The 27,294-nt window shown below is 41.6% G+C and overlaps 2 protein-coding genes across 4 annotated transcripts in view; one reads left to right on the top strand and one right to left on the bottom strand.

Annotated features, from left to right (window-relative positions):
* Positions 1 to 17,448, top strand: part of DHTKD1 (dehydrogenase E1 and transketolase domain containing 1) — a 131,557-nt gene extending 114,109 nt beyond the window's left edge. The window contains exons 17-18 of one of the 3 annotated variants that reach the window (XM_075857425.1): positions 6,424 to 6,481; positions 17,016 to 17,322. In XM_075857425.1, the coding sequence (XP_075713540.1) occupies positions 6,424 to 6,432 (9 nt within the window). In that variant the 3' untranslated portion in view covers positions 6,433 to 6,481; positions 17,016 to 17,322. Of the gene's footprint in view, positions 1 to 6,423; positions 6,482 to 17,015; positions 17,323 to 17,403 lie in introns of those variants that run through there. The other 2 variants (XM_075857424.1, XM_075857423.1) reach the window with 2 other exon arrangements.
* NUDT5 (nudix hydrolase 5) lies at positions 1,905 to 27,228 on the bottom strand. The gene is made up of 9 exons (XM_075857429.1): positions 27,125 to 27,228; positions 25,278 to 25,343; positions 24,338 to 24,405; positions 19,653 to 19,705; positions 19,449 to 19,556; positions 14,717 to 14,812; positions 12,404 to 12,505; positions 8,446 to 8,499; positions 1,905 to 2,472 (listed from the first exon to the last, which is right to left on the bottom strand). The coding sequence occupies exons 2-9, from the start codon at positions 25,338 to 25,340 to the stop codon at positions 2,363 to 2,365; spliced, it is 654 nt and encodes a 217-aa protein (XP_075713544.1). The 5' UTR covers positions 25,341 to 25,343; positions 27,125 to 27,228; the 3' UTR covers positions 1,905 to 2,362.
* Between the last annotated feature and the right edge of the window lie 66 nt (positions 27,229 to 27,294).

Genomic DNA, 27,294 nt, shown 5'->3' with positions numbered 1-27,294 from the left:
TATTCTATAGATTGGTACGATTAAGACGATACCACATATGTAGAGGTTTTTTATGTTTTACTACTTTTGCACAATAAAAACCCTTTTGAACTTAAATTTGTTTTTGCATCGTCTCTTTCCAAGAACCATAAGTTATTTATTTTTCCGTCAATGTAGTAATATGTGGGCTTATTGATTAACATTTGTTCCTTTCTTTGGGGGGGGCAATGGGAAAAAATAGCAATTCTGCCTTTGTTTTGTGTTTTTTTTACAGCGTTCACCTTGCGGTTTATATTATACATGAACTTTACTGTTTGGGTCATTACGGTCGCGGCGATACCATAAATGTGTACTTTTATTTCTTTATTACACTTTTACCAAATACAACCACTTTAATGGGAAAAAATGGTTTGGCTTTTTTTAACTAATCTTTATTTTTTATTTCACATTAATTACTTATTTTTTTAGTTCCACTAGGGGACTTCACTATGCAATCTTTTGATCGAAGATATAATCCTTTGGTGTACTTAGTATACCAAAGCATTATTGCCTGTCGGTGTAAAACGGACAGGCAATCTATTAGCCTTCTTGGAAACTACAGAGTTCGAGCAGTGAAAAACGGTCTGTGTCTCGGCAGGATTTCCCGGCCCGACCACAGTACCAGTGAACGGGTCTCCTGGCGTCAGACATTTTATGATGCTAGGAGTCCTGCCTTCCTGTGGAACTGCTGATGCGTACTGAACAAAGTGATACAGTGCAGAACAGCAGTTCTGCGGGAAGGCAGGGACTCCTAGCATCATAAATGTCTATGATGGCAGGAGTCCCGTTCACCTGTACCATGGTCAAGCTGGGAAATCGGCCGACACACGGACCGTTTTACACTGCCCAAATTCTGTCGTGTTCAAGAGGTGTTAGGATGTGCCTCGGGCACAGCCTAATAGGCATATAGCAAGGGCAGGCCTGGGGGCCTTTGTCAGGCTCCCGTCTGCCACGGCACCCCATCGGAGGCCTGCGATTGCATTTGCGATTCGCCGATGGGTGACAGAGGGAGCTCCCTCCCTCTGTAAACTACATAAATGCAGCGGTCGGTATCGACTGCAGCATTTAGGGGTTAAACGGCCGATCTAAGTAAACTTTGATCGCTATCATTGGAGCAGGAGCCTGGCTGTCAAACAGCAGAGTACCAACTCCAGCTTGCACGGGACACCCGTGCAGGACTTAGACTAGGCTGCCGTGAAAAGGCGTATTGGTGGTCACTAAGGGGTTAACAGGTAAGGCTGTGTTCACATCTGCGGTTCAGGTTCTGTTCAGTCATAGGAGCAAAATAACGAGAACAAAAGCTCGAGATCCATTGCATGAAAGAAACCAACGGCGGACGACGGAACCCGTTGACTTTAATGGGTTCAGTCGGGTCTCAGTCATAGTTTGTGTCATTTTGTCAGACATAATAGCATAGCAAAACAATGGCATCTGTGACTGAAGCCCTAACTGAGCTTCTGACGCAGATGTGAACAGGGCCTAAAATCCTTTTTTTATTTTTATATATAAAGTCTGTACCTTTTGGATTTTACTTGCTAAATTTTATATGTGGTTTTGATGCAGATTTTATGTATAAACAGCGCAGTAAAATCTGCACTTAATGGAGCGTTTTTACATTTTGATGGGGAAGCAGGATTTTATGCTGCCGGTTTTGGTGCGTTATTTTTGAACCTGTCCGATACAATTCTTAGATGGAAAGGCAAGACAAATTGACAAGCTGCAGATTTTAAAATATGCACCGCAGGTCAATTTATGTGCGTAAAAGTTTTGCAGCGTGTAGATGAGATTACCTGAAATCTCGTTCATTTGCTGGCACTGTATTACACTGCAGATTTGACGCATCTGTATGCAATACGCATCAAAGTTTCATAATGATCAGTAAAACATTTATGGGAAAATATTTGTGCATGTTGTGATGACATCTTTCTTAGACACATTATATACAATGTGGTCATGAAAACATCACATGTCCGCAACATGCGCAAGTTAACCATCTATTTCAGTCTTTCGTTGATTTATTAAGTAATTTATCGAATGAGATTTTCAAACCTTTGTTACGAACTGCAAATAAGTACTAGGGGGCACATTCACAAGGTCATTTTTTCATGTGAATATTCTTGGAGGGGGGGGGATTTTTATTCCTTCCGGTCATGAAATGTACAAACCAAACCAAAAATATGGCCATGTGAGTTTGCCATTTATCCATCGTACTGTCGTAGTACTATAAACTAAGGAGGGCTTTGTATAGGTAATTGAGATACACATCATATGGGCTGCTGCTCTTTTAAAATGGAATTATTTAGGTGCATAAACCAGGTCCCCATGCAAAGTGAGAGTAAACTTTTTATCCCTTCAGAAATGGGAGTTCATAAGGTTTAGCCACAGCATGCTCCAGAGCCAAGGCATAGGTGTAAACTCTGGCATCCACCACCAGTTTCTCATTTGTAACCAGCTCTGAAAATACAGTTAAAATATACAGTGAGAAAGAATTGCAGTAACCAATAAATTGAATATAAAAAAAAACCAAAAACAATATTCTTATTAAACACACTCCTACAGCATATCTATTCGGGGCTAGGTAATGTTAAAAAAAAACAAAAAACTCCCATCACTGACAGAGAACTCCCTAAGCAGATACATTTAAAGAGGCTCTGTCACCACATTATAAGTGGCCTATATTGTACATAATGTGATCGGCGCTGTAATGTAGATCACAGCAGTATTTTTTATTTAGAAAAACTATCATTTTTGACGGAGTTATGACCTATATTAGCTTTATGCGAATGAGTTTCTCAATGGACAAACTGGGCGTGTTTTACTTTTTGACCAAGTGGGCGTTGTGGAGAGAAGTGTATGACGCTGAACAATCAGCGGCATACACTTCTTCCCATTCATTTACACAGCACATAGCGATATAGCTATATCGCTATGTGCAGCCACATAAACACACACTATAACATTACTGCAGTGTCCTGACAATGAATATACATTACCTCCAGCCCGGACGGGATGTGTATTCAGAATCCTGACCACTTCTCTGCACTTCTGTGTGATTTACAGCACAGCACAGCGAGATCTCGCTGTAAACGACAGGTTACAGCGTAATCTCGCGAGACTACACCTGCTATGCTGTAACTCAGAGAAGTGCAAAGAAGTGGTCAGGATTCTGAATACACATCCCGTCCTGGCTGGAGGTAATGTATATTCATTGTCAGGACACTGCAGTAATATTATAGTGTGTTTATGTGGCTGCACATAGCGATATAGCTATAGCGCTATCTGCAGTGTAAATGAAAGGAGAGACGTGTATGACGCTGATTGGTCAGCGTCCTACACTCCTCTGTACAACGCCCACTTGGTCAAAAAGTAAAACACGCCCAGTTGTCCATTGAAAGTCATTAGCATAAAGCTAATAGGTCATAACTCAAATATAATTTTTCTAAATAAAAAAACACTGCTGTAATCTACATTACAGCGCAGATCACATCATGTACAATATAGGCCACTTTAAAGAGGCTCTGTCACCAGTTTGTCAATTCCCTATCTCCTAACTAGTCTAAGGGTATGTTGACACGCAGAGTAAAAACCGTCTCAAAATACGGAGCTGTTTTAAAGAGAAAACCGCTCCTGATTTTCAGATGTCTTGTGCCACTCGCGATTTTCGCAGTGTTATTTACGGCCGTTTTTGGGGCTTTTTTCAATAGTCTATGGAAAACGGCTTCAAAAAAGTAGTGTCCTGCACTTTTTCGCGGCCGTTTTTTTCCGCGTAAAAAAAACACAGCGAAAAAATGCTCTGTCGGAAAACAGAACGCCGTTTTCCCATTGAAATCAATGGGCAGATGTTTGGAGGCGTTCTGCTTTCAATTTTTCGGCTGTTTTTTGGGCGTTTACGGCCCGAAAAACAGCCGAAAATAGGCTGTGTGAACATACCCTAATAGGCACTTTGCTGCTGATCACTACAGTGTAATTTGTTTTAAAAAATGTTTATTTGCAAAGTTATGAGCATTTTTCTAAATATGCTAATTGGCAATAATGGCCAAATGGAGGTGACTTTCTTTTCACTCTGGGCGGTGTAATTTTTCTATATGACTCTGTTCAATCCGCATACAGATTCTCCCCCTGCCCAGTAACACTGCGTGATACCACCTGTTTCACTGCGATCCTGTTATCATATGAAAAATTCGAATCTCCTTTTTCATATGCCACCAGAACCGCTTTTCTAGGTGTTCCACAGCTCGAGATATGGCAGTTTGAAGTGATCCCCCTTCCCTCCAGTCTCAGTCTCTCACACTGTGAAGCAGCTTCATACTGATAGGACAGCGTCAGAGGCTGTGAGGAGGCTCCACCTCAGGAGAATCGCTGGTGTTGATGCACATTTGTCAAGTATAGGCTCATTTTATATATTTTAAAAAAAAGCTCATAACTTGTAAAATAATCATCATTTTGGGACACAATTTTCACTAGCATTTTCAGTGTGATGGCGCCTATTAGATTAGCTAGGAGATAGGGCATTACTAAACTAGTGACAGATCCTCTTTAAACATTCAGACAAAAGTGGAGTGTATAGCCTTCAAATTATATCAAAATAGCAAACATTTTATTAGTCGTACATAGATGATGATGAATACATAATAAAACGCTTACGCAAGACAGGGACTTCAGTAAATATACATTCGTTAAGTAGACAGTGACCAAAAGTTAGTCAAAAATATCTTACATATATCATATACAAGAAAGGTCAAAATAGTATAGTATTCATATAACAAAGTAGAGAAGTAGAGCTTAACGGTCATACAGAAACAATATTTACATTGGTTCTGTATGACAGTTTGACCGTTAATATAGGTAAGGCCCCATGCACACGAATCACGGGCCCATGGACTTCTATTGGCCACGGGTACCTCCCCGTATGCTTACGGGAAGGTGCCCGTGCCGTTGAAAAATATAGAACATGTCCTATTTTAGGCCGTAATTTCGGCACGGGCAGGCCCATAGAAGTCTATGGGGCTCCCGTAATTACGGGTGACTACGTGTGTGCACCCGTAATTACGGGAGCGTTGCTAGGCGACGTCAGTAAATAGTCACTGTCCAGGGTGCTGAAAGAGTTAAATGATCGGCGGTAACTGTTTCAGCACCCTAGACAGTGACTTCCGATCACAATCTAGATCAACCTGTAAAAAAAAAAAAAAAAGACGTTCATACTAACCCAGAACTCCCTGCTTCTTCTTCCGGTCTGGCCTCCTGGGATGACGTTTCAGCCCATGTGACTGCTGCAGCCAATCACAGGCTGCAGCGGTCACATGGACTGCCGCGTCATCCAGGGAGGTCGGACTGGATGTCGGAAGAGGGACGCGTCACCAAGACAACGGGCGGGTAAGTATGAATTTCTTTTACTTTTTCCTCGGAAAGGGCTTTCCCTTCTCTCTATCCTGCACTGATAGAGAGAAGGGCTGCCGATTACTGCAGTGTAATTTTGCAGCGAAAACGTGCCCGTAAATACGGGTGGAATACGGGTGACACCGGACCCGTATTTACGGGCACGGGTCCATAAATTCTGGTGCAATACGGGTCGAATACGTGTGACCAAGGACCCGTATTTACGGGAGGACAAAAATACGTCCGTGTGCATGAGGCCTAAGGTTGATTTATTTAACGACAATATTTTTGTTGCACTGGCACTTTTTTTTCACCCCTCTGATATTTATTCCTTGGTGGGAACACTACTTATAGGAAATTTCGGTGTTTGAGAGTAGCCTTCCTTTTACCTTGGTTTTGAGTAATATCTACTTTGTTATACGAATAGTACAAAAGAAATGTCAAATAGTCAAAATAGTATATGATATACATAAGATATTTTTGCTAACTTTTGGTCACAGTCTACTTAACCAATGTATAGTTACTGGAGTCTCTGTCTTGCTTATGAGTTATTATGTATTCATCGTCTTATATGTGCGACTAATACAATGTTTACTATTTTTGTACAATTGGATGGCTATACACTCCACTTTTGTCTGAATGTTTAAGTTATATCACAATATTCTACAGATTAAGGCCACTTTCACACAGCAGTATTTTGCATCAGTATTTGTTAGCCAAATCCAGGAGCGAAACAGATAAAAGTCTAATGGAAGGTTTTCGACTCACTCCTGGTATTGGCTTCCAAATACGAATGCAAAAATACTGCTGTGTGAAAGAGACCTTAGGCTGAATTCAGCCCAGCCTCGTAAAATAATACGTTTTCCCCTGAAGAAACACTGGCCAGAATTGAATGAGTATTTCGCCAGAGTGCATTATGTTTGTACATTTTCAACGTCCTTGTAGAACCAGTGATCATCAGTTTTTTACATCCGTCAAGAAGTCACACACATAGCGTCTCTGTGCTGTTCACTTTTTTTTTCCCCACAGACCCCTTGACAGGAATGGGCAAGCCGGACGAGAGAATTGGACCAAAGTATCGCATGCTGTGAGTGTCTCTGCACGGAGCGATGGTTCATGCAGAAAATTTAGACATCTGAATGAGCCCATTGACTTTAATGGGTCAGTGTTCAGTCCGTGTGTTGTCCGTTCTACACTCAGACAGCACACAGACAAGCATCGCTCATCTGAATAGACCCTTAAATAGGAAACACACTTTAAAACTTTTGATGTTTCCTTGACATATCAAACGTTTGGATCGATGGGGCCTGGGTGTTGAGACCCCCACCATTGCTGAAACGAAGGCGCAGAAGCGCTCAGCTGAGTGCTTTGCTCCTTCGGCTGTGGTGAGCGCTTAGGCTGATGACGGGTCATATAGAACGTTTAAGCTTGACAGGGAGCAGCGATTACAGCCGAAGGTGCAGGGCGCTCAGCTGAGCACTTCTGCACCCTTGTTTCAGCAGTGGTGGTGGGGGGTCTCTGCACCTGGAACCCCACCGATCCAAACTTTTGAGATGTCAGACATATCAAAAGTTTGATAAGAGTGCAGTTATTCTTTAATCAAGGTAAATTACAAAAAAATCTGAATATAGGCTCGAAATATAGACAAACCTGTAGCTCCAGATTTGTAAGACTACAGAGACAGATTGACAGTCCTAAAAGCACATATTATATTTTCCAATTGAAAATTGCATAAATAATGCAGCTCCCGATTATATAAATCTATTTTTTATAAAGCTGATCTAACAGAGGAGCGCTGTTTAATGAAAATAGCTCTTTTAGGGTGTATGGACACTGCATTTGCAGTATATGTTGGGAGAATTTTCAAATGTTTATCTCTGACAGTTAACCCTATCAGGACCAGGGCCTTTAAATGCCCACAACTTAATTTTTTTGCAACCTTTTGCAATGAAACGTTTTCTTTTTTTTTTAGGATTTTTTTGGGGGCAACCTTATCGCTGCCATGACAATTGTCACACTTTTGACATTAACAAATTAAACCAAACTATCCCCCAAACCATTCTATAAAGGTAGACACCTGGTAAGGAGACCATACAGCACTAGGCATCTTCATGCAATTTTACATCTAAGTGTAACGTCATGCATAAAAAGTCACATTTGAGGCTAAGAGTCTGATCCAAGCAGAGCCGGAGATGGAAAATACCTCCTAAAAAAAAAAGTTTGGCAACTTGACATTCCTCTTATGCATATTACAGATAAGTGATCTAATTCCCATTTGTCACTGTATTACTATTAGCAATGATCTGCATACAGGGAACTGTAGGGAGGACACAATGTTCTCCCAGCAGCACCCTCTCCCCATGTGACAGTTGTGGTTCACGTCATTGGCACTGGGACCAAAATTTTGCGATAAACACCGAATATCGGAATGCATTCAGATTCCCTGGTTTTCAATAGAAACAGAAGACCAGCTTGTCGTAAGAGACTTCCCTAACCGCATAGTTGCTTGTATAATGCAATGGGAGATAGTTTTCTCTACATCACATTACTATACAGTACCTGATATAAATACTAAACTTCCCAGAATGCAACTCGCCAAAGCAAGCTCAAGCCGACTAGGCAGAAAGGAATTCAGGAAGATTTCCGCTCTCAATCTAGCAGAAAAGTGAATGGAGCGCTGAACTACAAGGCCTCCAGCACACGTTGCATATTTCCTGCGGAATTTCCGTCCACATTTTCCGTGCAGAAATTTCAGAGTATTGCAGCAGTCGCAAAGTGGATGACACTTGTGCTCATCCACATGCTGCGGGGGAAAAAAATCTGGAGAAAAGATGTGCGGAAATTGACCTGCGGTGCGGAATGAATAAGCAACCTGTGCACGGGGAATAATACAGGCTGTAACTTAGGAGCAGAAAATGATAAGTAAACCATTGTATTAAAGTTACTAAACTCTCTATGTAGATAAATGCCATGATTTATAAAAGGAGGACAATCACTTCAAATCAGCCAAAGGAATAAAAATAAAAAAATCACTTCCGTTTATATACATACCATCAATACGCTTACGAAGTTCTATTTTAGGCATCAGTATTGTTTCTGTAAATTCTACAAAAAATTATGTATAAGTTTAAAAAATGCATACAAATAATATTTTAAACTCAGTGTTAAAAAATTAACATACCTCCTTCAGCTAATATGGTGGGGGAAAGAGAAAAAAGGAAAGTCTGTCAATAAACAATATAAAAGTAGATCTCACATTTAAATAGGCACTGCACTTTGCACAAACTTTTCATAAATCAATAGTATGAGCGAAAATCAGAAACTTTAAAGGGAACCTGTCACCAGCATTTCATCTATTGAACTTTACTTATCCCTCACTGGCCGCTGCTATCAAAAGTTCATTGCCGTTATCCCCTCTCCTAAACTCCTCCTCCGACTGTAAATAACGGTCTGCAAACATTTTGCGCTTTTTATCGTAATAATCCGGTGTCTCTTTGTGCGCACACACCAGAAGAGGACATCAATGCACAAGCGCAGGATTTTGTGTGCTGGGGGAAGGCGAGGAGCTGTCAATCAAAAGTAAGGAGGCGGGGTAAACAAAGACTTGAGGAATGAAGATATGACTCTTTTCAAAACGAAGATCTGACTCTTTTCTGCTCATTAGCATACGGTGTGGGAACACTAAAAAAAACTGAATATTAAAGCTACAGAGCCGACTAAGAAGACAATTATAGGTTATATAGAAATGATCTTTCACCCACTACCACCAGGTATTGCTGGTTTATCTGGTGAAATGCTGGTGACAGGTTCCCTTGAATATATCTTCTTAGAGAAAAATGCCTCTCCCTCTACTTATCAGGCTCCTTCCTCCTCACATTTTCTCGGTCTTGTTTTAAAAGGGGTTTTCCCATCAGGGATATTTATGGCATATCCACAGGATATGCCATAAATGTCAGATAGATGCAGGTCCCTCCTCTGGGACCCGCACGTGTTCCTAGAATGGCGCCCCCTAAACCTCGTTCTTTCAATGTTCCTTCTTGTAATTTCCGGCCATGTTAGATAAAAACAGCGCAGCTCGCTGAGCTACGCCGTTTATGTAACTCCCATAAAAGTGAATGGCAGTTACGAAAACAGCATAGCATGCGAGCTACGCAGTTTTCTACTTACCCGGTCACAAATTGCAAGTAGCAGTAGGAACAGAGAAAGATAAAACAGGGTTTAGGGGGCCCCATTTAAGAGGTACGTGCGGGTCCCAAAGGTGGGACCTGCATCTACCTGACATTTATGGCATATGTTGTGAATATGCCATAAATGTCCAATGGGAAAACCACTTTAAAGCCCTATAAGACGAAGCGAGTATTGTACACATTTTAATATAATCATATAAATGTAAGAGATTATTGGCACGTGTAATAGCGTGCAATGATCGAACGATAAATCATTGGGTTTCCATGCCACATCTACCTGGGTGAAAGATTATCGTTCGTCGCTGCCACATCCCCCTCGTCTAATCAGAATCTTCCAGTCATTAGCAGATCAGTCCTTTGATTTCCACCTACAAGCTCAATAATCTTTGTGTGTAATTGCTGTATGGGCGATCGCAGTAACAACAGTAGCGAAAATCTTTAGCAATTAGGGTATGTTCACACGGCTTAGCAAAATACATCTGAAAATACGGAGCTGTTATAAGGCGAAAACAGCTCCTGATTTTCAGACGTTTTTGTAGCAACTCGTGTTTTTCGCAGCGTATTTTACGGACGTTATTTGAGCTGTTTTTCAATGCAGTCCATGAAAAACGGCTACAAAAACGGCCCAAGAATTGACATGCACTTTTTTTCGCGGGTGTCTTTATACGCGCCGTATTTTGACAGTGACGCGTAAAATTACACCTCGTGGGAACAGAACACCGTAAAACGCCCGAATTACGTCTGAAAACAGTGCGTGTGAACATACCCTTACTGTCCCAGCATTGAGTAAAATGCCGCAAAATCCACACTATTTTCTGCTGTAAAAAAGGCAGGAAATGGTGTGGTTTTTCCGCAACGGAATGTCTGCTAGTTTGCAGCCATTCCGTTACGTGTGGACAAGCCCTTACGCTTACTGATAAGCTGCAGCATGTCTGTCTTTGTCTTTCTCCTCTCTCTTTGCTCTCCCCCGCCCTTTTTCTGGAGAATTCTGAGGGCAGCTGTAACCTGATCCCTTAGTGAACCATCTTGTCTAAGGCTGGGTTACCACGTAGTGTAAATGGTGCGGAATTTCCGCAACTGAATTTTTGCGTAAATTCCGCCTCGTTTACAGTAGCAGCAAAGTGGATGAGATTTAGAAAATCTCATGTCCACGCTGCAGAGAAAAAAACGCAGCGTAAGCTTTACTAACTTGAAATGCAGTGCATGTTTTTGTTCATTTTCTGTTGCAGGTTTTTCCGATTTGAATTCAATGGGTATGCAAATCCCGCAGCAGAAAGCCAAGCGTTGCGGATTTTGCGGCGTAATCACAGAGTTTACGCCGCAAAAATCACCCAACACAAAAAAAACATATCTACCTAGAACGCCCTCCTTCTTCCTGCAGCCCGGCCTCCTGGGATGACGTTGCATCCTATGTGACCGCTGCAGCCAATCACAGGCTGCAGCGTCACATGGCCTGAAACGTCATCCAGGGAGGCCAGAGCAGACGTCAGAGGAGGGAGGGGGTGACTATAAACGTCTTTCCTCCGCAACGGAATTTCCAAACTAAAAAAAAAAAAAAAAATCGCACCACAATTTGGTGAAATTTTTCGTACTGAATATCCTGTGGGTTCCAGTTCGGACACGCTGCGTGATTTTTACGCAGCATGTCCGTCCCGCGGGTACCCGGCCTAAGGGTCCTATTAGATGGGCAGATATTCTTTCATTAACTAGCAAGGATTAACCAGCAGTGGTTTTTATTTTGAAAAACTTTCATTTTTGAGCAAGTTATGCGCAATTTTAGATTTATGCTAATGACTTTCTTAATACTCAACTGGGCGTTTTTTTACTTTTTACCAACTGGGCGTTGTGAAGAAGTGTATGACGCTGACCCAGTCAGTGACTAATCAGTGTCATACACTTCTCATTGTTCCAGCCCATTGTTAGTGTGATTGTGCAGTGAAAGAAGCTGGGCTGGAACAATGAGAAGTGTATGACACTGATTGGTCACTGATTGGTCAGCGTCATACACTCCTCTGTACAACACCCAGTTGGTCATTAAGAAACTAATTAGCATAAATCTAAAATTGCTCATAACTTGGTTTTTCAAAATAAAAACCAGTGTTGTTATCTACATTACAGCGCCGAACAGATTATGTAGGAGATAGAGCACTTATAATCTGGTGACAGAGCCTCTTTAAGTTCCATCGACTAGCTTAGAAAAAAAACTGCTAGGGGTAAGACTGCTAAAGAATGCCATCTACGAGTTATATAAATATAATGGCCAGAAATAGTTATTCCCTAATGTACACGCATATGACATTTTATTCTGCATAGTCACTGTGTTTGAGCGTTTTTGGGGCATTTTTTAATGCAGCCAGATGTTACATTAAAGTCCATAGTAAAATATAGAATGCACTACATACAACTGCATTTTAGTTTGTGGCATTTGAGGCATTTTTGTGGTCTTTGGCATTTTTCCCCAGACATTTTTCCCATAGGCTTCTCTATAGGACTTGAAAAAACATCAAGAAAAAAAGGCGCTTACAAAATGACACTAAACGAAAAATGCCACAAAAAAAATCTGTGCATTTTTCATGCAATTAAAACATCTGTGTGAAAATGAGGCCTTAGATCGGTTGAAAAGAAGACACAAGTCCCAAAATTCAATCAAACTCGGACCTAGCTATTTGAGCCAGAGTGAACCAAAATAATCCTTAAAAAGGTATACAGATTCATACTAATATATATATACTGTATATACTATCCAATTGACAAATTGCATTAAATAAATCCAATTATCACAGTACGGCTTTAGACCGTTTTAAACAGTAGGTTTTACTCACCAAGCTTTGCTTTAGGTTTGACATTTGCAGAATCATCCCCGTTAATGTGGACAGTTACAATGTATGTGGTACAGTTTGACAGGCCTGGATCTAAACAAGACACTGAACAAGAAAGAACATAAATGTATGTAATAGTACATTTCAATGCAAATCCTACAATGTTTACATGAATGATTTACTACTTCGGGCCTGTTCACATCAGCGTTCAGGTTCCATTCAACCTTTCCGTCAGAAGAACCGATGAACGGAAAGCCGAGTGGAAACGGTCGCTTACGTTACCATTGATTTCAATGCTTCGGTTTCAGTTCCGTTAAGTTTTTACGTTTTTTTCTCAGAAACACTAGTTTTAAACCGCGCTGGTGTTTCCATGAAAAAAAAGCAAACTTTACCGAACTGAAACAGAAGCATGACCATTGAAATCAATTATAATGCAAACCGAAGCTATGTTTTCCATTCGGTTTTCCGTTCATTGGTTCCTCTGACTGAAAAATGTAACTGAACCGATAAAACCCGAACACTTTTGTGAACAGGCCCTTAGGCCTCATTCAGACTTGGGTGTTGGCTCTGTAATCTTTCCATATGAAGTAGGTGCTGAATACAGAGATAATGTTATTCTATTAAACGGTTTATACCTCATATTTTGCACAGATGTTTTCGATGCAAATTCCGCACTAGTTTATGGCCCGAGATGCCCATACAAGTGTGAAAGAGCCCTCAGGGCCACACTGTTTTAATGATTTTTTTTTATAAAGGTTGTTTAGGCAGGGCTGCCAGTAAATAGAAGGCAATACTTCTCCAGCTGTTGTATGTACTGTGAAGTTCCATGCAAACATGTAGGGTCAAAATACCTTCATGTACAAATTCTTCATCCAACGATTCAACACTTTAGGCTTTTTCTACAAGGCATTTTTGCTGCGTACTTAAACCGCACATGGTTTTTCATTGGCGTTCGTAAGCATTGCATTTTTTAGAGGTGTTTCAACATTAAACACCTGCATACAAAATTGGAAACTATGGGGGGGGGGGAATTATTCAACCTTTCTTGGCCGTTTTTTTTTTTTACATTTTTATTATAAATGTGTCACATCTTACCCTATTGAATTGTTAATTAAGACTGTCATACGAAACGCCGGTCTTAATAAATCTCCCCCTTTATGCCCAGCGCAGCAAAATGGCTAGGGGAACAAGCAGCAGAGCTACGCATGAACTTTGCACGGCACTTAACCAATTAAGGTAATTGACTGACAAACTGTAAAAACGATCTGAGAAAATAACACGAAAGCTTTATACAAACGAGCGTGTCAAATCAGCCGTAAAAAACTGCAGTTTTTCACGTCTGATTTGAACCCTGTGCCGGACCCGTTTTCACAGATCCCTCATTTGAGGGATCCGTGAAAACGAACAAAAATAGGACATGTCCTATTTATTCACGGGCCCTTCACCCAGTCCGTTAAAACAATGGCCATGTGAACCGCCCCATAGAAATAAATACATGCAGCCTTGACGGCTGTTAAAAAAGCCATCCGTCACACGGACTATTTATATGTTTGTCTGAATAAGCATTAAGGGTCAGGCCACATGGAGCGGCACTGACCCGGCCACCAGTTACGACGACACCACGTTCAGCGCGACTGTCGAATCACCTGTTAATGGCCACACGTAGTTTGGGTAAAACGGCTGTTTACCTGCAAAATCATAAGGCCATACAGGGTGTATTTATTAATGGTCACACAATTTCACAGGTAAAGGGCCATTTTACCTGCAATAACGTGCGGCCATTAACAGCCATGCCGAACATAATGCTGGGGCGGCTGTTGGGCACATCGCGGCAGGGTCGGTGCTGCTCCATGTGGCCTTACCCTAGGGGTCTATTCACATGTTGCAGCTGAAGTGCACTTAGAACTGAAATGCAAAAAACGCACCAAATCGCAGAAAAACCATGCGGTTTCCAGATGTGTTTTTCAATGTGGTTCTAACCGCATCACAATGTGTGAATGGACCCTCACGCCTCCTTCAAACAATTTTTCTAGCAATTTAAACTGCATAAAAAAATGCTTCTTAAAACCCTAGCGTAATTAGAACATAACATGTGTTTTTAATGGCATTTTTCACTTATAGGGAAGCTTATTTGAAAATCTGCAGCATGCTCGAATTTGTGTGTGGAGAATGTTCTGCAGCATGTGAATGAGACGTGTTCAAACCTCACCCACATTGCCGGTAGTGTAATCCACTGCAGATTTCCGTCCCGTGTGCAGGGGGGGGCCTTAGATGTCGGCATAGCAGGATATTGTGATCATACAACTATTAACACACCTGGGGAGCACTCAATGACTTCTCCTCTGTACCCAGTTTCCTCTTCCAGCTCTCGAAGTGCTGCTTGTTCTGCAGTTTCATTTTCATCTATAAGACCTGGCATAGACACATGTAGTTAAAACCATAAATAATAGGGGGAGGGGTTTTTAATCCTTCAGGTATGTATATGTATGTAAATCTATTTTCTTTACTAGTGGAATGAGTAGTTCATAATTGTATGATGGCACGGTGGCACGCTATACCTGCAGTCTGTCTTGGGTCACGTGCACACGTTGCGTATTGTGGGTGGATTTGTAACGCAGTACCAGAAAAAGGAAATCTTATCTACACATTGCAGAATTTTTCCACAATTAAATGGACCTGCAGTGTGGATTTTATATTAGGCAGCATGTCTCTTTATCTTGCGTTTCCGTTTCAGAATTGTATCTGCACCAGTTTGCACAACAAAATGTAAAAACCGCACCTAAAAATGCATCAAAAAACAAAATATTACGTGCTGATTTTACCTGTGTTAAACGCGCGAAGGTAGCCTTAGAGGGGTTTTCCAAGATCAACAAAAATTGGACTAAGGGGGAGGGAAAAGTCCTCCGTCGTTATAGCACAGCCACTCTAGTGCCTCTCAACGCTTTGTTTACGGGGTAGACAGCACCGCTGAGGCCAGTGATAGTCTGCAGGGATCACGTTGGTATATATTATACCTGCAGAACGGTAAGCAAAGATTGGCAGGATATTATGGCATTTCCCCCCCTTGGCCAGATTTTTGCTGATCTCGGTAAACCCCTTTAACAGGTTCCCGACCGCTGGCCGTAAATATACGGCCAGCGGTCAGGGTCTCTAAAGTCCGCCCATGCCAGAGATTGGACGCCCACCAATTTGCTGGAATTAAAAAAAAATTTGGGGCTCACCCTAAATATGGGTATTGTCAAAAAGCCCTCCATTAGGTCTTACTGGTCAACAAGACCCGCCCAAGCCACCCCAGTATATTCTGCAGTAATGCCCAGGTCTCGTTATGAGACAATAATGAGGTTCCTCCACTTCAATGACAACGCACAGGCCCCCCCAAGTACCGATGCAAACCGGGATCGGTTGTTCAAAATAAGACCGCTAATAAATTCCCTGAATAATTTATTTCTGCAACTCTACACCCCTGAGCAGAATGTAAGTGTGGACGAATCCCTCCTCAACTTTCATGGCAGACTTAGCTTTCGCCAATATCTACCTTCAAAAAGGGCAAGATATGGCGTTAAGCTCTACAAATTGTGTGAAAGCGGGTCAGGATATACCACCGCCTTCAGAATTTATGAAGGGCGGGACCGCACAATAAATGTTCCTGGATGCCCCCCTGATCTTTCCACCAGCAGTAAGATTGTGTGGGAGATAATGCAGCCTCTGCTTCACAAGGGGTACCACCTGTACTGTGATCATTTTTATTCCAGTGTGCCCCTGTTTAGGCATTTGCATGCTGCAAGGACTGGGGCATGTGGTACCATGCGCAAAAACAGAATTGGTTTTCCACAGCAATTAGTGGGGAAGCGCATGGTAAAGGGGGACTCCTGTGCTTATGCATCTGAAGAATTGCTGGCGGTCAAGTTCAGGGATCGCAAAGATGTGTATGTGCTAAGCACAATTCATACCGCAGGAACAGTGGCAGTGAGGGAAAGGGGGGCAACATCGGACAAGCACAAACCAGTGAGCGTGTCCGAATATAACAAGTACATGGGGGGGGGGGTGGATTTAAGCGACCAGGTTTTACAGCCCTATTTAGTGAAGCGAAAAACAAAAACCTGGTACAAAAAAGTGGCCATTTATTTGTTACAGGTGGCCATCCACAACTCATTTGTGCTCTACAAAAAAAACAGAGGCAGAGACACATACCATGTCATATTTGCATGTTTTCTAAAGTTCATCTGCTGGAGAGCTCCATTTGCATAAACCTGCAATTTCTTATTTTAGAAAACCCCAAAAAATAAATTCCCATTATACCCCTAGATGAATATTTTGGGATTTCTGCTTCAAGAGCAGATATTTTGGAAGTGTTCTAGAAACTCTGTTGAGTTTTGTAAAACCAGCTTTGAAAAAAAGCGATTTGTGAAATAAGCTTCTTCTATCATCCGCCCTCCTACTTCTCTATGTGATAAATAAGGCACACATATTTGGTATCCCCGTGCACGGGAGAAGTGGAAGAATGTGAAAGGAGATTAATTTTGGCCGTGGTCTATACTGTGTGTGAAAAATGCTGGCATAAACTGACGCATTTGCTAAAAAATTGCTAATTTTATTTTGATCCATCTTATTCAAGGAACTTTCAGAGGAAAACTGGACTGTCTAAAAATATGATAAACCCCTTGAAGAAAACCTTGTGGGGTCTACTTGTGTGAATGAAGTCATTTATGGGGTGATTCTAATCTTTCAGCAGCATTACACCCCCCAGAAAACAGTATGCGGCTCTAAAATCAAGTGCAGAATTCCTGGACCGAAAAGGCCAAAAAGCCTCCTTTTATGCCAAGCCCTGGCACATGCCCGTGAATAAAGCACACATATTTGGTATCCCCATGCACAGGAGAAGTGGAAGAATGTGAAATGCGATGAATTTTGTCCGTGGTCCATTTTGTGTGTGAAAAAGCTAGCATAAACTGACGCATTTGTTAAAAAAAAAGGTAATTTTATTTTGTTCCATCTTATTCAAGAAACTTTCAGAAGAAAACTGGACTGTCTAAAAATATGATAAACCCCTTGAAGGAAACCTTGTGGGGTCTACTTGTGTGAATGAAGTCATTTATGGGGTGTTTCTAATGTTTCAGCAGCATTAGGACCCCCAGAAAACAGTATGCGGCTATAAAATCAAATGCAGAATTCCTGGACCGAAAAGCCTCCTTTTATGCCAAGCCCTGGCACATGCCCGCACAGTGAATAAGGCACACATATTTGGTATCCCCATGCACGGGAGAAGTGGAAGAATGTGAAAAGAGATTAATTTTGTCCGTGGTCCATACCGTGTGTGAAAAATGCTAGCATAAACTGGCGCAATTGCTAAATTCTTGAATTTTTTTCCAATTTTGCCCACTTTAGAGAAAAAAATAAAAATGATATATACTGACAAATGCCACTAAAACAAAGCCCTATCTGTCCTTTAAAAAGAGTGTAAAATTCAAAGATGAACTTTATTCACCTGCTGAGTTATAGTCATCTAAAGAAGCGCATAGCAAAATTGTGAAATTTGCTCTGGTCATTTAGCTGTAAAACAGCCTAGTCCTTAACCGGTTAAATTCTCGAGGTCTTGGAGGATGAGCTAAGCATCCAATGATACAAGGAGCCACCATCTTCACCATACCACACCACAAGGAAACTGGACAGCTAAAAGTTAAATTATCAACTGTGCAGTTCTATAAAGACAGACAGTCTATAGGGGGTTGTCAGGCCATTAAAAAAATCAATACACTTACCTCTCGAAATCTTCTGCCCCCAGTCTTCATCGCTCCCAGGCATCTCTGTGATGCTTTCTCCATGTGACGTCTCATCACGTGGCCATATCCTCCAATACGAACTATGGAAGAAAACTTTACCACAGCCTACTATTTTTGGAGCATGCGGCCACATAACGTAACATGGATTATGCGTCACAGAGGCCAACGAAACAGGGACAGAGGTCCAGAGGCAAGTATATTGCAAAGTATTTGAAATGGTTGCGTTTTTTGGGTTATTTTTTTTTACTTAAATTTGAAAATGGATACTCAACTTGGTGCAGGTCTCCATCTTCAAGTAGAGTATTCGACCATTTAACACATACAATTTTACACTGGATAGGAACAAAGATTTTCTTATAGCAATTATACGCCCAGTAAGCTTAACCCCTTTTTAACGTCTCAAGATAGAGCACTTTGCTTCTTTTTTCCCCGTGAGTGTTTCCGTAAAAAAACTGTGTGTAAACAGGGCCTTATTTATGTAATTCAGGTGCACAACCTTTTCTGTTCCAAGGGCCACATTGCCAGATTGTTCTGCTCTTATGGGCTGCAATAAAACTTAAAGGGATGTTCCCATCGGAGACAGTTACAGCATATCGAGACCAATATTTTCCATAAATGTATGGTATGTGGGGGTTTCACACCCAAGACTCCCACCTATTAGGACATTGAGGGCCCCCTGCTCCCCCTTCAGGCACTCCAGAAAACAGGAAAGAAGGTGGCCATGCATGGACATTTCACAACTCCTATTAACTACATCAGAGAACGGTGCACATGTGCGACCACCTTGTCTCCTCCTCTCTGAAATGTCAAACAGGAGTCATAGGACACCCATTCTCCAAAAAGATCCACAGGATATTCTGTAAATCACATAGTTTCAGCCCCACAGTGCCCCGATACTTGCCTGTACCGGCTCTCACGCTGTGTGCCCCCCTGCTCTACACTCTGACAAGGAAGTTACATATGAACGCATCTTCCTTGACTTCCACTGATATCTATGAAAGGAAGAGAAGCCGTTAAATGAGAACACCCATCATCTGCATCAGAAGTATGTGGCGGTCTCTTAACTGTCTTGTCTTTCTCTACGGTCAGGACACAGACAAGCATGTCCTCATGGCTGCTTTCCGTATGTGACCTGCAGGCTGTGCTCACTTGATGTAAATGTATTGGAAAACGGATGACATTTTTAATCAGAAATCATGGATTTAAAAAATAAAATAACCAGAAATGGAACAGGTACTCGCACAAATATAATGATAGTAGAAACATACCTGCAGGGAATTCCAGACAGTAGCAACCCAGAGGAGGTCTGAACTGTTTGATGAGCACCATACATTCATAATGGAGTGTACGTTGTAGTACTGGTATTATTGCTACACCTATTCAGCGACATAAAGGAAACCATGCTTAGAGTGATGGAATTATTTACATGCCACAACAGAACCCTAACCCCAAATATAATGACAGTGACTTACCATCCACTACATTGCCTTCTCCCCTTGTTGTTCGTTTTACAGTTTCCCACGTTCTGGTGGATGACATGATGGTATGAAACGTTAATGAAAAATGATATTTTGATCTATGAAGAAATATCACGGTTTCCATATGTACATACATGCAACAATGTCCTTGAGTGGCTTTCATTTTCTTAATTGCAAATCTATTAGTTAATGCGATTTAACTCAATAATAGAAACCACGCCATTGTTAGTTTATATGCAATATTTTATTTTAGGTCCGTATAGGGGAGACTACCCATGCTGTGCTCAGAAACGGCTTCTACATAATCAGTCAGGGATGCATGATGTGTTACATTCATTTTTAATAAAGTTCGTTTTTTTTTTTAGGATACAAAAAGTGCAGAGCCAACGTCCATAGTGGGTAGTAACATGGTTTATAACAATAAGGGTTTATTCAAACGGTGTGGTTTTGCTGCTCGGCCAAAAACCACACCGAAAAACGCATGCGTTTTTACTGCAGCTTCAGTGCTAACTGCAGAACCACGGCAAATCACAGGCTTTTTTTTTTTTTTAGTGCAGTTTTCACCGCGCATGAAAACCGCACAGTGTGACTACTCCCTTGGGCTGGCACTAGATAGACTGTTTTTTTTTGTAGTGAGCGATAAATCACTATTCATAGGAATGCATTAGGCTAGGGTTATACGCAGTACAAAAAAGATTGCTGTGATAAATCACTGTCCATAGGAGTACAGTGAGGAAATTTAAAATCTCTTCAAAATCCATACAGTCAAGAAATTTGAGAATTTTTTTTTATTTTTTAATTGCTACATTCTGGGATTTAAGAACTAACCCCTTGTCTGGAGCAATTGTGAAGAGATTTTCAAGCTAATCCTATGGACTGCAATTTATCACAGCAATGTTATGTAGTGAGATAAATACTCTGGAGAGGATTTATTAAGACTTCCATTTCAAACTTCAGTCTTAAAGGCTATGTAAACCTTTGAAAGTCAATTATTTGTTTATTTTTAATAAAAAAAATGTGTATCAGTGTGTTTGGTGCAACTTTACAAATACTTATTAAAAATTATTTTTACTTTTTGAGATAGAGCTGCTCTGTATTCTCTATATAGAGCAGCTGTATCTAGCACTATACATTGAATCAGTCAGTCCCGCGGACCTGACTGGTTCAGTGACAGCGGGTCCTGCGTGACTGACACCCAGGATCCACCTGTAAACTATCACATCTAAATTCATAACTTAGATGTGATAGACTTTCACTACATACATACATATAGCGAAAGCTGTGACCGGGTATATCTCTGCTGATTCTTCTATTCTCCTGTTGCTCCATAATACCCATGAATCCATCTTATATTGCTGCTAATATAACATCCAGCATGAAGTAAGATAGCAGCAGAGATCTTCACTGTACACATGCTGCACACTCAGTCTCCCAACTCACAGCGAACACTCCCAGCTGACCTAAGATATACTGGAAGAAGTTGCAGACAGGCGAAACGCCAGGCCAACCTCAGCATGCCACGTGCTTTTAAAGGGTAACTAAACTTTCCGAAAACTTCTGACATGTTATAGTAACATGTCAGAAGTTTTGATGCAGAGAATCGCTTTTTCTTATATTCACACCGTAAAGGGTATGTTCACACGCAAACGCAAAATACGTCTGAAATTACGGCGTTGTTTTGAGGCGAAAACTGCTTCTGAATTTCAGACGTTTTTGTATGTACTCGCGTTTTTCGCAGCGTCTTTTACGGACGTAATTGGAGCCGTTTTTTATTGGAGTCAATGAAAAACGGCTCCAAAAACGTCCCAAGAAGTGTCCTGCACTTCTTTGACGCGGGCGTATTTTTACACGCCGTTTTTTTACAGCGACGCGAAAAATTACACCTCGTCTAAACAGAACATCGTAAGACCCATTGCAAGCAATGGGCAGATGTTTGCAGATATTTTGGAGTCGTCTTTTCAGGCGTAATTCAAGGCGTAAAACGCCTGAATTACGTCTTAAAATAGGTCGTGTGCACATACCCCAAAAAATTACTTTTTATACCGCCAAACTATGAAAAAAATAATACAATTTCTCCCGCATAAAACGTCATTGAAAAATAAAAAAAAGTTACGGCTGCTTAAAAGGAATGTGTTGCTAGAAATTTTTTTTTTTTTAGTTAAACTGTTAGTATATAAATGATTACACATTGTTCTAATTTTTTTTATTTTTTCACATGTCAGGAAATACTATAAATGAGATTCGAATTTATAACATTTCCATGTTTGAGCAAATGCACAGTGTAGGAGGATTAGATACAGTGCTAATCAGACAGTATAACACGAACATACACACACATCACATACACAAACATAACTTACCTGCTCCTACCGCTGTCGCCGTCGCTGCCTCTGCTGCCTCCGCTCCTAGTCCTTGCTTCTGAACATATGGACGGAAGCCGCGACCGGAAGTAGTCATCTTACTGTCCGTCCGCTCCTTCCGGTCCACATGAAAATGGCGCCGGATGTCGCTCTGCCGAAGACCTTCCTTTTGGTCTGTGTGGGAGCGGCGCATGCGCCGTTCCCACAGACGGCATACGCTATAGTGAATGAAACGGCTCTCGTTCGCATTCTCTATGGGGATGTATGTGCCGTATTCCATCTCTGTATGTGTCGTTAATCGACACATACAGAGATGAAAAAAAAAATGGCAGCCCCCATAGAGAAGTAAAAGTAAGAAAAAAGTACAACACAAATAAAATGTATTTTAATGACATACTAAAAGCAATAACATATAAAAAAAAATTGTTTCCGTGACACCTTCCCTTTAAATGCAGAGCGGTAAAAACAAACATTTAGCTGGTCATTTAGCTGACCTTTTCAGGCCCAGTCATTAAGGGGTTAAAGATATTTTACAAGAGCCTGTTTTGTTTTAGTTTTTTTTAAGTGTGGGCATATGGATAAAAATCCTTTTATCTGAACATTAGATAGGCATCCTCTTGTCATTTATTCCAGGAAATCAAAAGGGATATTTCCTACTGTATGAAACATCCTAGAAATAATTGAATGTGCCTAGACTGCCATACTGAAAAAAGGGGGTAAGTGATTACTGTGGATTTTTCATTGTGGACATCATGGATCCAGTGGGTAGATTTACTACTGTGTCTGAAATGAAATGAATGGGGCCGCAATTCACCCGTGGATTTTCGAGAGAATTGCGGCCGCAAAAGCACGTTCGTGTGCATGGGGCCTAAAAGTTTTTTACCATCAATGCTTCACACTAAATCCGCGATGAGATTTAGGCCGGATTTACACGAGCATGTGCCTTTTGCGTACCCAAAAAACGCTGTGTTTTGCGCGCGCAAAAGGTACATAACAGCTCCGTGTGTCAGCTCCTTATGATGCGTGGCTGCGTGATTTTCACGCAGCCGCCATCATTATGACACTCTGTATGTTTGTGGTGCTTTTCTGTTTACATTCATACTTTTTACCGCTGTTGCGCAAATCACGCGCGTCACACGGAAGTGCTTCCGTGTGCTGCGCGTGATTTTCACGCACCCATGACTTCAATGGGTGCGTGATGCGCAAACGCACACATAACGGACATGTTGTGAGTTTTACGCAGCGGACACGCTGCGTGAAACTCACGGACAGTCTGAACGGCCCCATAGACGAACATAGGTCCGTGCGAGGCGCGTGAAAATCACGTTCATCTAAATAAGCCCTTAGCTGCAGATTTTTCGATGCGGAAAATCTGCCGCATATCTGGCATGTGGAAACATACCCTAACCATTCCCATTGATGCGATCCCTTTGCCGCTATGGGTCAGGAGCTTAAATAAAGTAAAAAAGACTAATGGAGGTGGTCGGATAAGAAAGAATCCTCATTAAACCATAAAAAAATCCATTGTTAAATTACATACAAATTTTTGTTTCAGGACTTTATCCTTTATGACATTAAATGGTCAGGCACTGCTATGATTCCTAATACATGCATTGTAGATTACAAATTGGTTTTTCTTAGTGAGCTGCAGGTATAATGTACAAAATGAGAACCAAGTCACTGCATCTCAACTACGTCAATTCATACATCATTGCTACAGCGGAATCAACAGCAACATAAAGAAACAAACTTATTTTCTCTTAACTATATCTAATGAATTACACAGAATTAAGAGCGAATTACTAGAATACCGTAACCATAGCGAACGCATGATCCTAATGAATGGACCTCATTCATGTGCTCAGCTGCTTTTCACGAAGGGTATCTTCACCTCGGCCTATTTTCTGGCCTTTTTCAAGCTATAAACACCCGAAAAATCGGAAGCAGAACGCCTCCAAACATCTGCCCATTGATTTCAATGGAAAAAAAAACGTCATTCTGTTCCGACGGGCCGTCTTTTTACGCAGCCGTTTTGAAAAACGGCCGCGAAAAAGAAGTACAGGTCTCTTCTTTGGAGCCGTTTTTCATAGGCTATTTAAAACAGCTCCAAAAACGCAGCGAAAAACGCAGCAAAAATCACGAGTGGCTTAAGAAACGTCTGAAAATCAGGAGCTGTTTTCCCTTGAAACCAGCTCCGTATTTTCAGACATTTTTGAGTTTGCGTGTGAACATACCCTTACTATGAAGTTTCCTATACATATATATTAGCTCTCGAGATGACTCGTTACTGAACAGTATATAAAACATTATACCACCAACCTGGTTTTTCCTTCTTGGTCAACATACGTGGTTTCCAGAAGCTGCACCCATTTTCCTTTCACCAGTGTCTACCACAAAAACAAATTAACAGTTTTAAAGGGGTTATCAGTTTTAGAAAAATTATTCTAAAGCATATTATTACGGATTTCTGACATAATAGAGGGCGTCTGCCATTTTGGGGTCTCATCTATTAGACAGAGACGAGAGTAGCTACAAAAAAAAGAGTCTCTCTCGCTCTGAAGGGCCCAAAATGTCCGTGTATTAAATGGACCGCCCATTGATTTTAAAAGGCACCATGTAAGGGTTAATTTGCCCTGTAGGGAAATGTAACACTTGTGCCAGGTTCACAAACAGATAACAACTGACTGCTGGGGTCCAAGCAACAGGACACCCTGTGATCAGCTTATCCTTGGGGGATTATTTTTAGAAAAATAAAAGCCTTATGCACATGGCCATATTATGGCTCAGTATGGAGCAGTATTATAGGAAAGGGTTTCTTGATATCACAGGGCTGCATCCGACCCCATTCTTAGCACTAAGTATATGTAGACAGACTCGTGCATAAGCTTCGGGGACAGCTTCAGCGCGAGACCGCCCACATTTCAGACCCCTTTGTGTTTCTTCTGAACCAGACTGAGATCACTAGAGCTCAATACAGTAGAAAAACAGTGTTCCAGGTACTGTGGACATTTCAGCTGTAACTGCCCCAAGTCTCAGTTCAGACAGGTGTAATATGGCCGCAACACCTGGACTCCCCGTGGGTCTGATTAAATGAAACAGTTTACCAAAAATACTTAGAATGATCGAAATCCAGTTCAGTAGAAGCACCGGGGTCCTAGTGTTGCTGCTTTAACATGGAGATTAAAATGCAGCTGTATTACAGCACTAGACTGAGGGAAAAAAAGCACACGAGCGAGAATTAATCCAACAGGAAAGTTACCTCTTCTTTTATTATGGCGTCTTTGCTAATATTTGCCGAGCTTTCTGAATTTTGGTTATCCATTTTCTAAAAGAGATTAAAAAAAAAAAAAAAAGTATAAAACCATCTACTGAAATACTGTTCAAACAAAGGTGGTGCCCGAAACAAGACCCCTCTATTATCCAGGGCAGTCAGCCCTTCTATAGTTCTACACGTCAATAAAATAACTAACACTCAGCATTCACATTTGTGCCCATTTCTGTTGTAAATCATTCAGCTTGTGATTTACAGGGATTGTCTGCTTTACAAAGCCAGTTGTCATATAACTTATTAGGGAGTTAATAGAGGGGTATCCCACATTCAGTATGCTTATCTAGCGAGTGCTCAGAATGGTTACAAAGAGTACCCCTTGCTCTGGAGGCCCAAAGCACATCCAGGGATTACACCTTATTTTTAATGGGCAGCGTGTGATACTTCAACTGTCCTGTGGTGGCGCTGCAGAGGAATTGTACACTTGCTGCCAGATTCTCCCACAGATTACAGCTGATTGCTGGGCAGAAAGACACCATGTGATAAGCTTATCATAAGGTGGACCCTACTAACAAAAAGGCATTGTCCAAAGCAGACAACACCAACAGTGTCATGATTTTTTTTTTTATTAATTTGTGCTATTTAATAAAATATTATATTGACTATTTAATTTTTCACACAGTTTTTTTTTTATTGACACTTTTACTGTACTGAGGGCTGCCATGTTTTATTTCATTTGTGTGTGTCTGTTAACGACTCATACAGAGATGGAATACAGCAGCTACAGGGCATAGGACACAATGAACGGCAGCCGTCCATTGCTTCTGCTATCTGGCTCTGTACTGCGCAGACGCAGGTCAGAGTTACACAGCAGAGAAGCTGTTTGTAGGGGGATAGCAGGCGCCATTATGAAGACCGGCTGCACTGCAGGTAAGGTGTGTGTCTCTGTCTGTCCCTCTCACACAGACCCCGCTCACGTGACCCCCGCGCGCCCCCCCCTCTGTCGCTAGATGTATTGTCAGTGTGAACGGTGTGTGGACTGTGATCGGGTGAGGAGGTGACGTATCAGTCAGCAGGACGTCGGGGAGGAGACTGTCAGCAGGATTGTATGGAGACGCTGGAGGAGACTGTCAGCAAGATTGTATGGTGATGCGTCCCCACCCAATCTTGCTGACAGCCTCCTCCAACATCACCACCCAATACAGCTGACAGTCTCCTCCAGTGTCACCATACAATCTTGCTGGAAGAGACTGTCAGTAGGATTGTATGGGGACGCTGGAGGAGACTGTCAGCAGGATTGTATGGTGATGCGTCCCCACCTAATCTTGCTGACAGTCTCCTCCAGCGTCCCCATACAATCCTGCTGACAGTCTCCTCCAGCATCACCACCCAATCTTGCTGACAGTCTCCTCCGGCGTCACCATACAATCATGCTGACAGTGATGCTGGAGGAAGCATTTTTTGATGCGCCAAAATACACGTCAAATCCACGCTGTGTGAACTCAAAACCGCTTGGATTCAGAAGCTATTTTCTCTTCAGCCTGAATATATGAGGTGTGACTGAAAGCACAAGAATTCACTTCTGAAAAGCCCTGGAGCTGTGTGAGCAGCACTAGGAAAGTACAGGCTCAGCCTCGATGTTAACCACGAATCTTTCCATTTACAGAATTCTAGCACGATATAATAGTAACACAGATAATATAGCGCCTGTTATACACAAAACATTGTCATTTACAAAAACGTATTGGATGCAGGAGCGCAAAACACAAAAAAAAATGTTATGCAAAAGAGACAGCTGGCACTTTTATTTCCGGTCATAATCCGCCATATTGGCCTACCTGTATAAAAAGCGAAGAAAGATCTGCAATACCCAGGTAAGAAACAACGTGCAGCAGCCAACACACTGACACACAATCAAAAGCCACACCCCCTCCACCCGGAACACTAGCAATCTCACTGTGCGCTTCACGCCTCTCGCCAACATAAGACACGCCCTCTCAACCATCGT

The sequence above is a fragment of the Rhinoderma darwinii genome, chromosome 3 (assembly GCF_050947455.1).
Source record: "Rhinoderma darwinii isolate aRhiDar2 chromosome 3, aRhiDar2.hap1, whole genome shotgun sequence".
Classification (NCBI taxonomy): domain Eukaryota; kingdom Metazoa; phylum Chordata; class Amphibia; order Anura; family Rhinodermatidae; genus Rhinoderma; species Rhinoderma darwinii.
This window is presented reverse-complemented; position numbering and strand designations above follow the sequence as displayed.

What these genes read in the sequence shown, in the direction of transcription:
- NUDT5 (XM_075857429.1), bottom strand. Translation starts at nt 25,340, where the DNA reads ATGGATAACCAAAATTCAGAAAGCTCGGCAAATATTAGCAAAGACGCC. An exon ending in AGAAGGCAATGTAGTGGATG is followed by an intron (nt 19,557 to 19,652) that starts GTAAGTCACTGT and finishes GTCGCTGAATAG; the next exon opens with GTGTAGCAATAATACCAGTA. An exon ending in CTGTCTGGAATTCCCTGCAG is followed by an intron (nt 14,813 to 19,448) that starts GTATGTTTCTAC and finishes TGTCTATGCCAG; the next exon opens with GTCTTATAGATGAAAATGAA.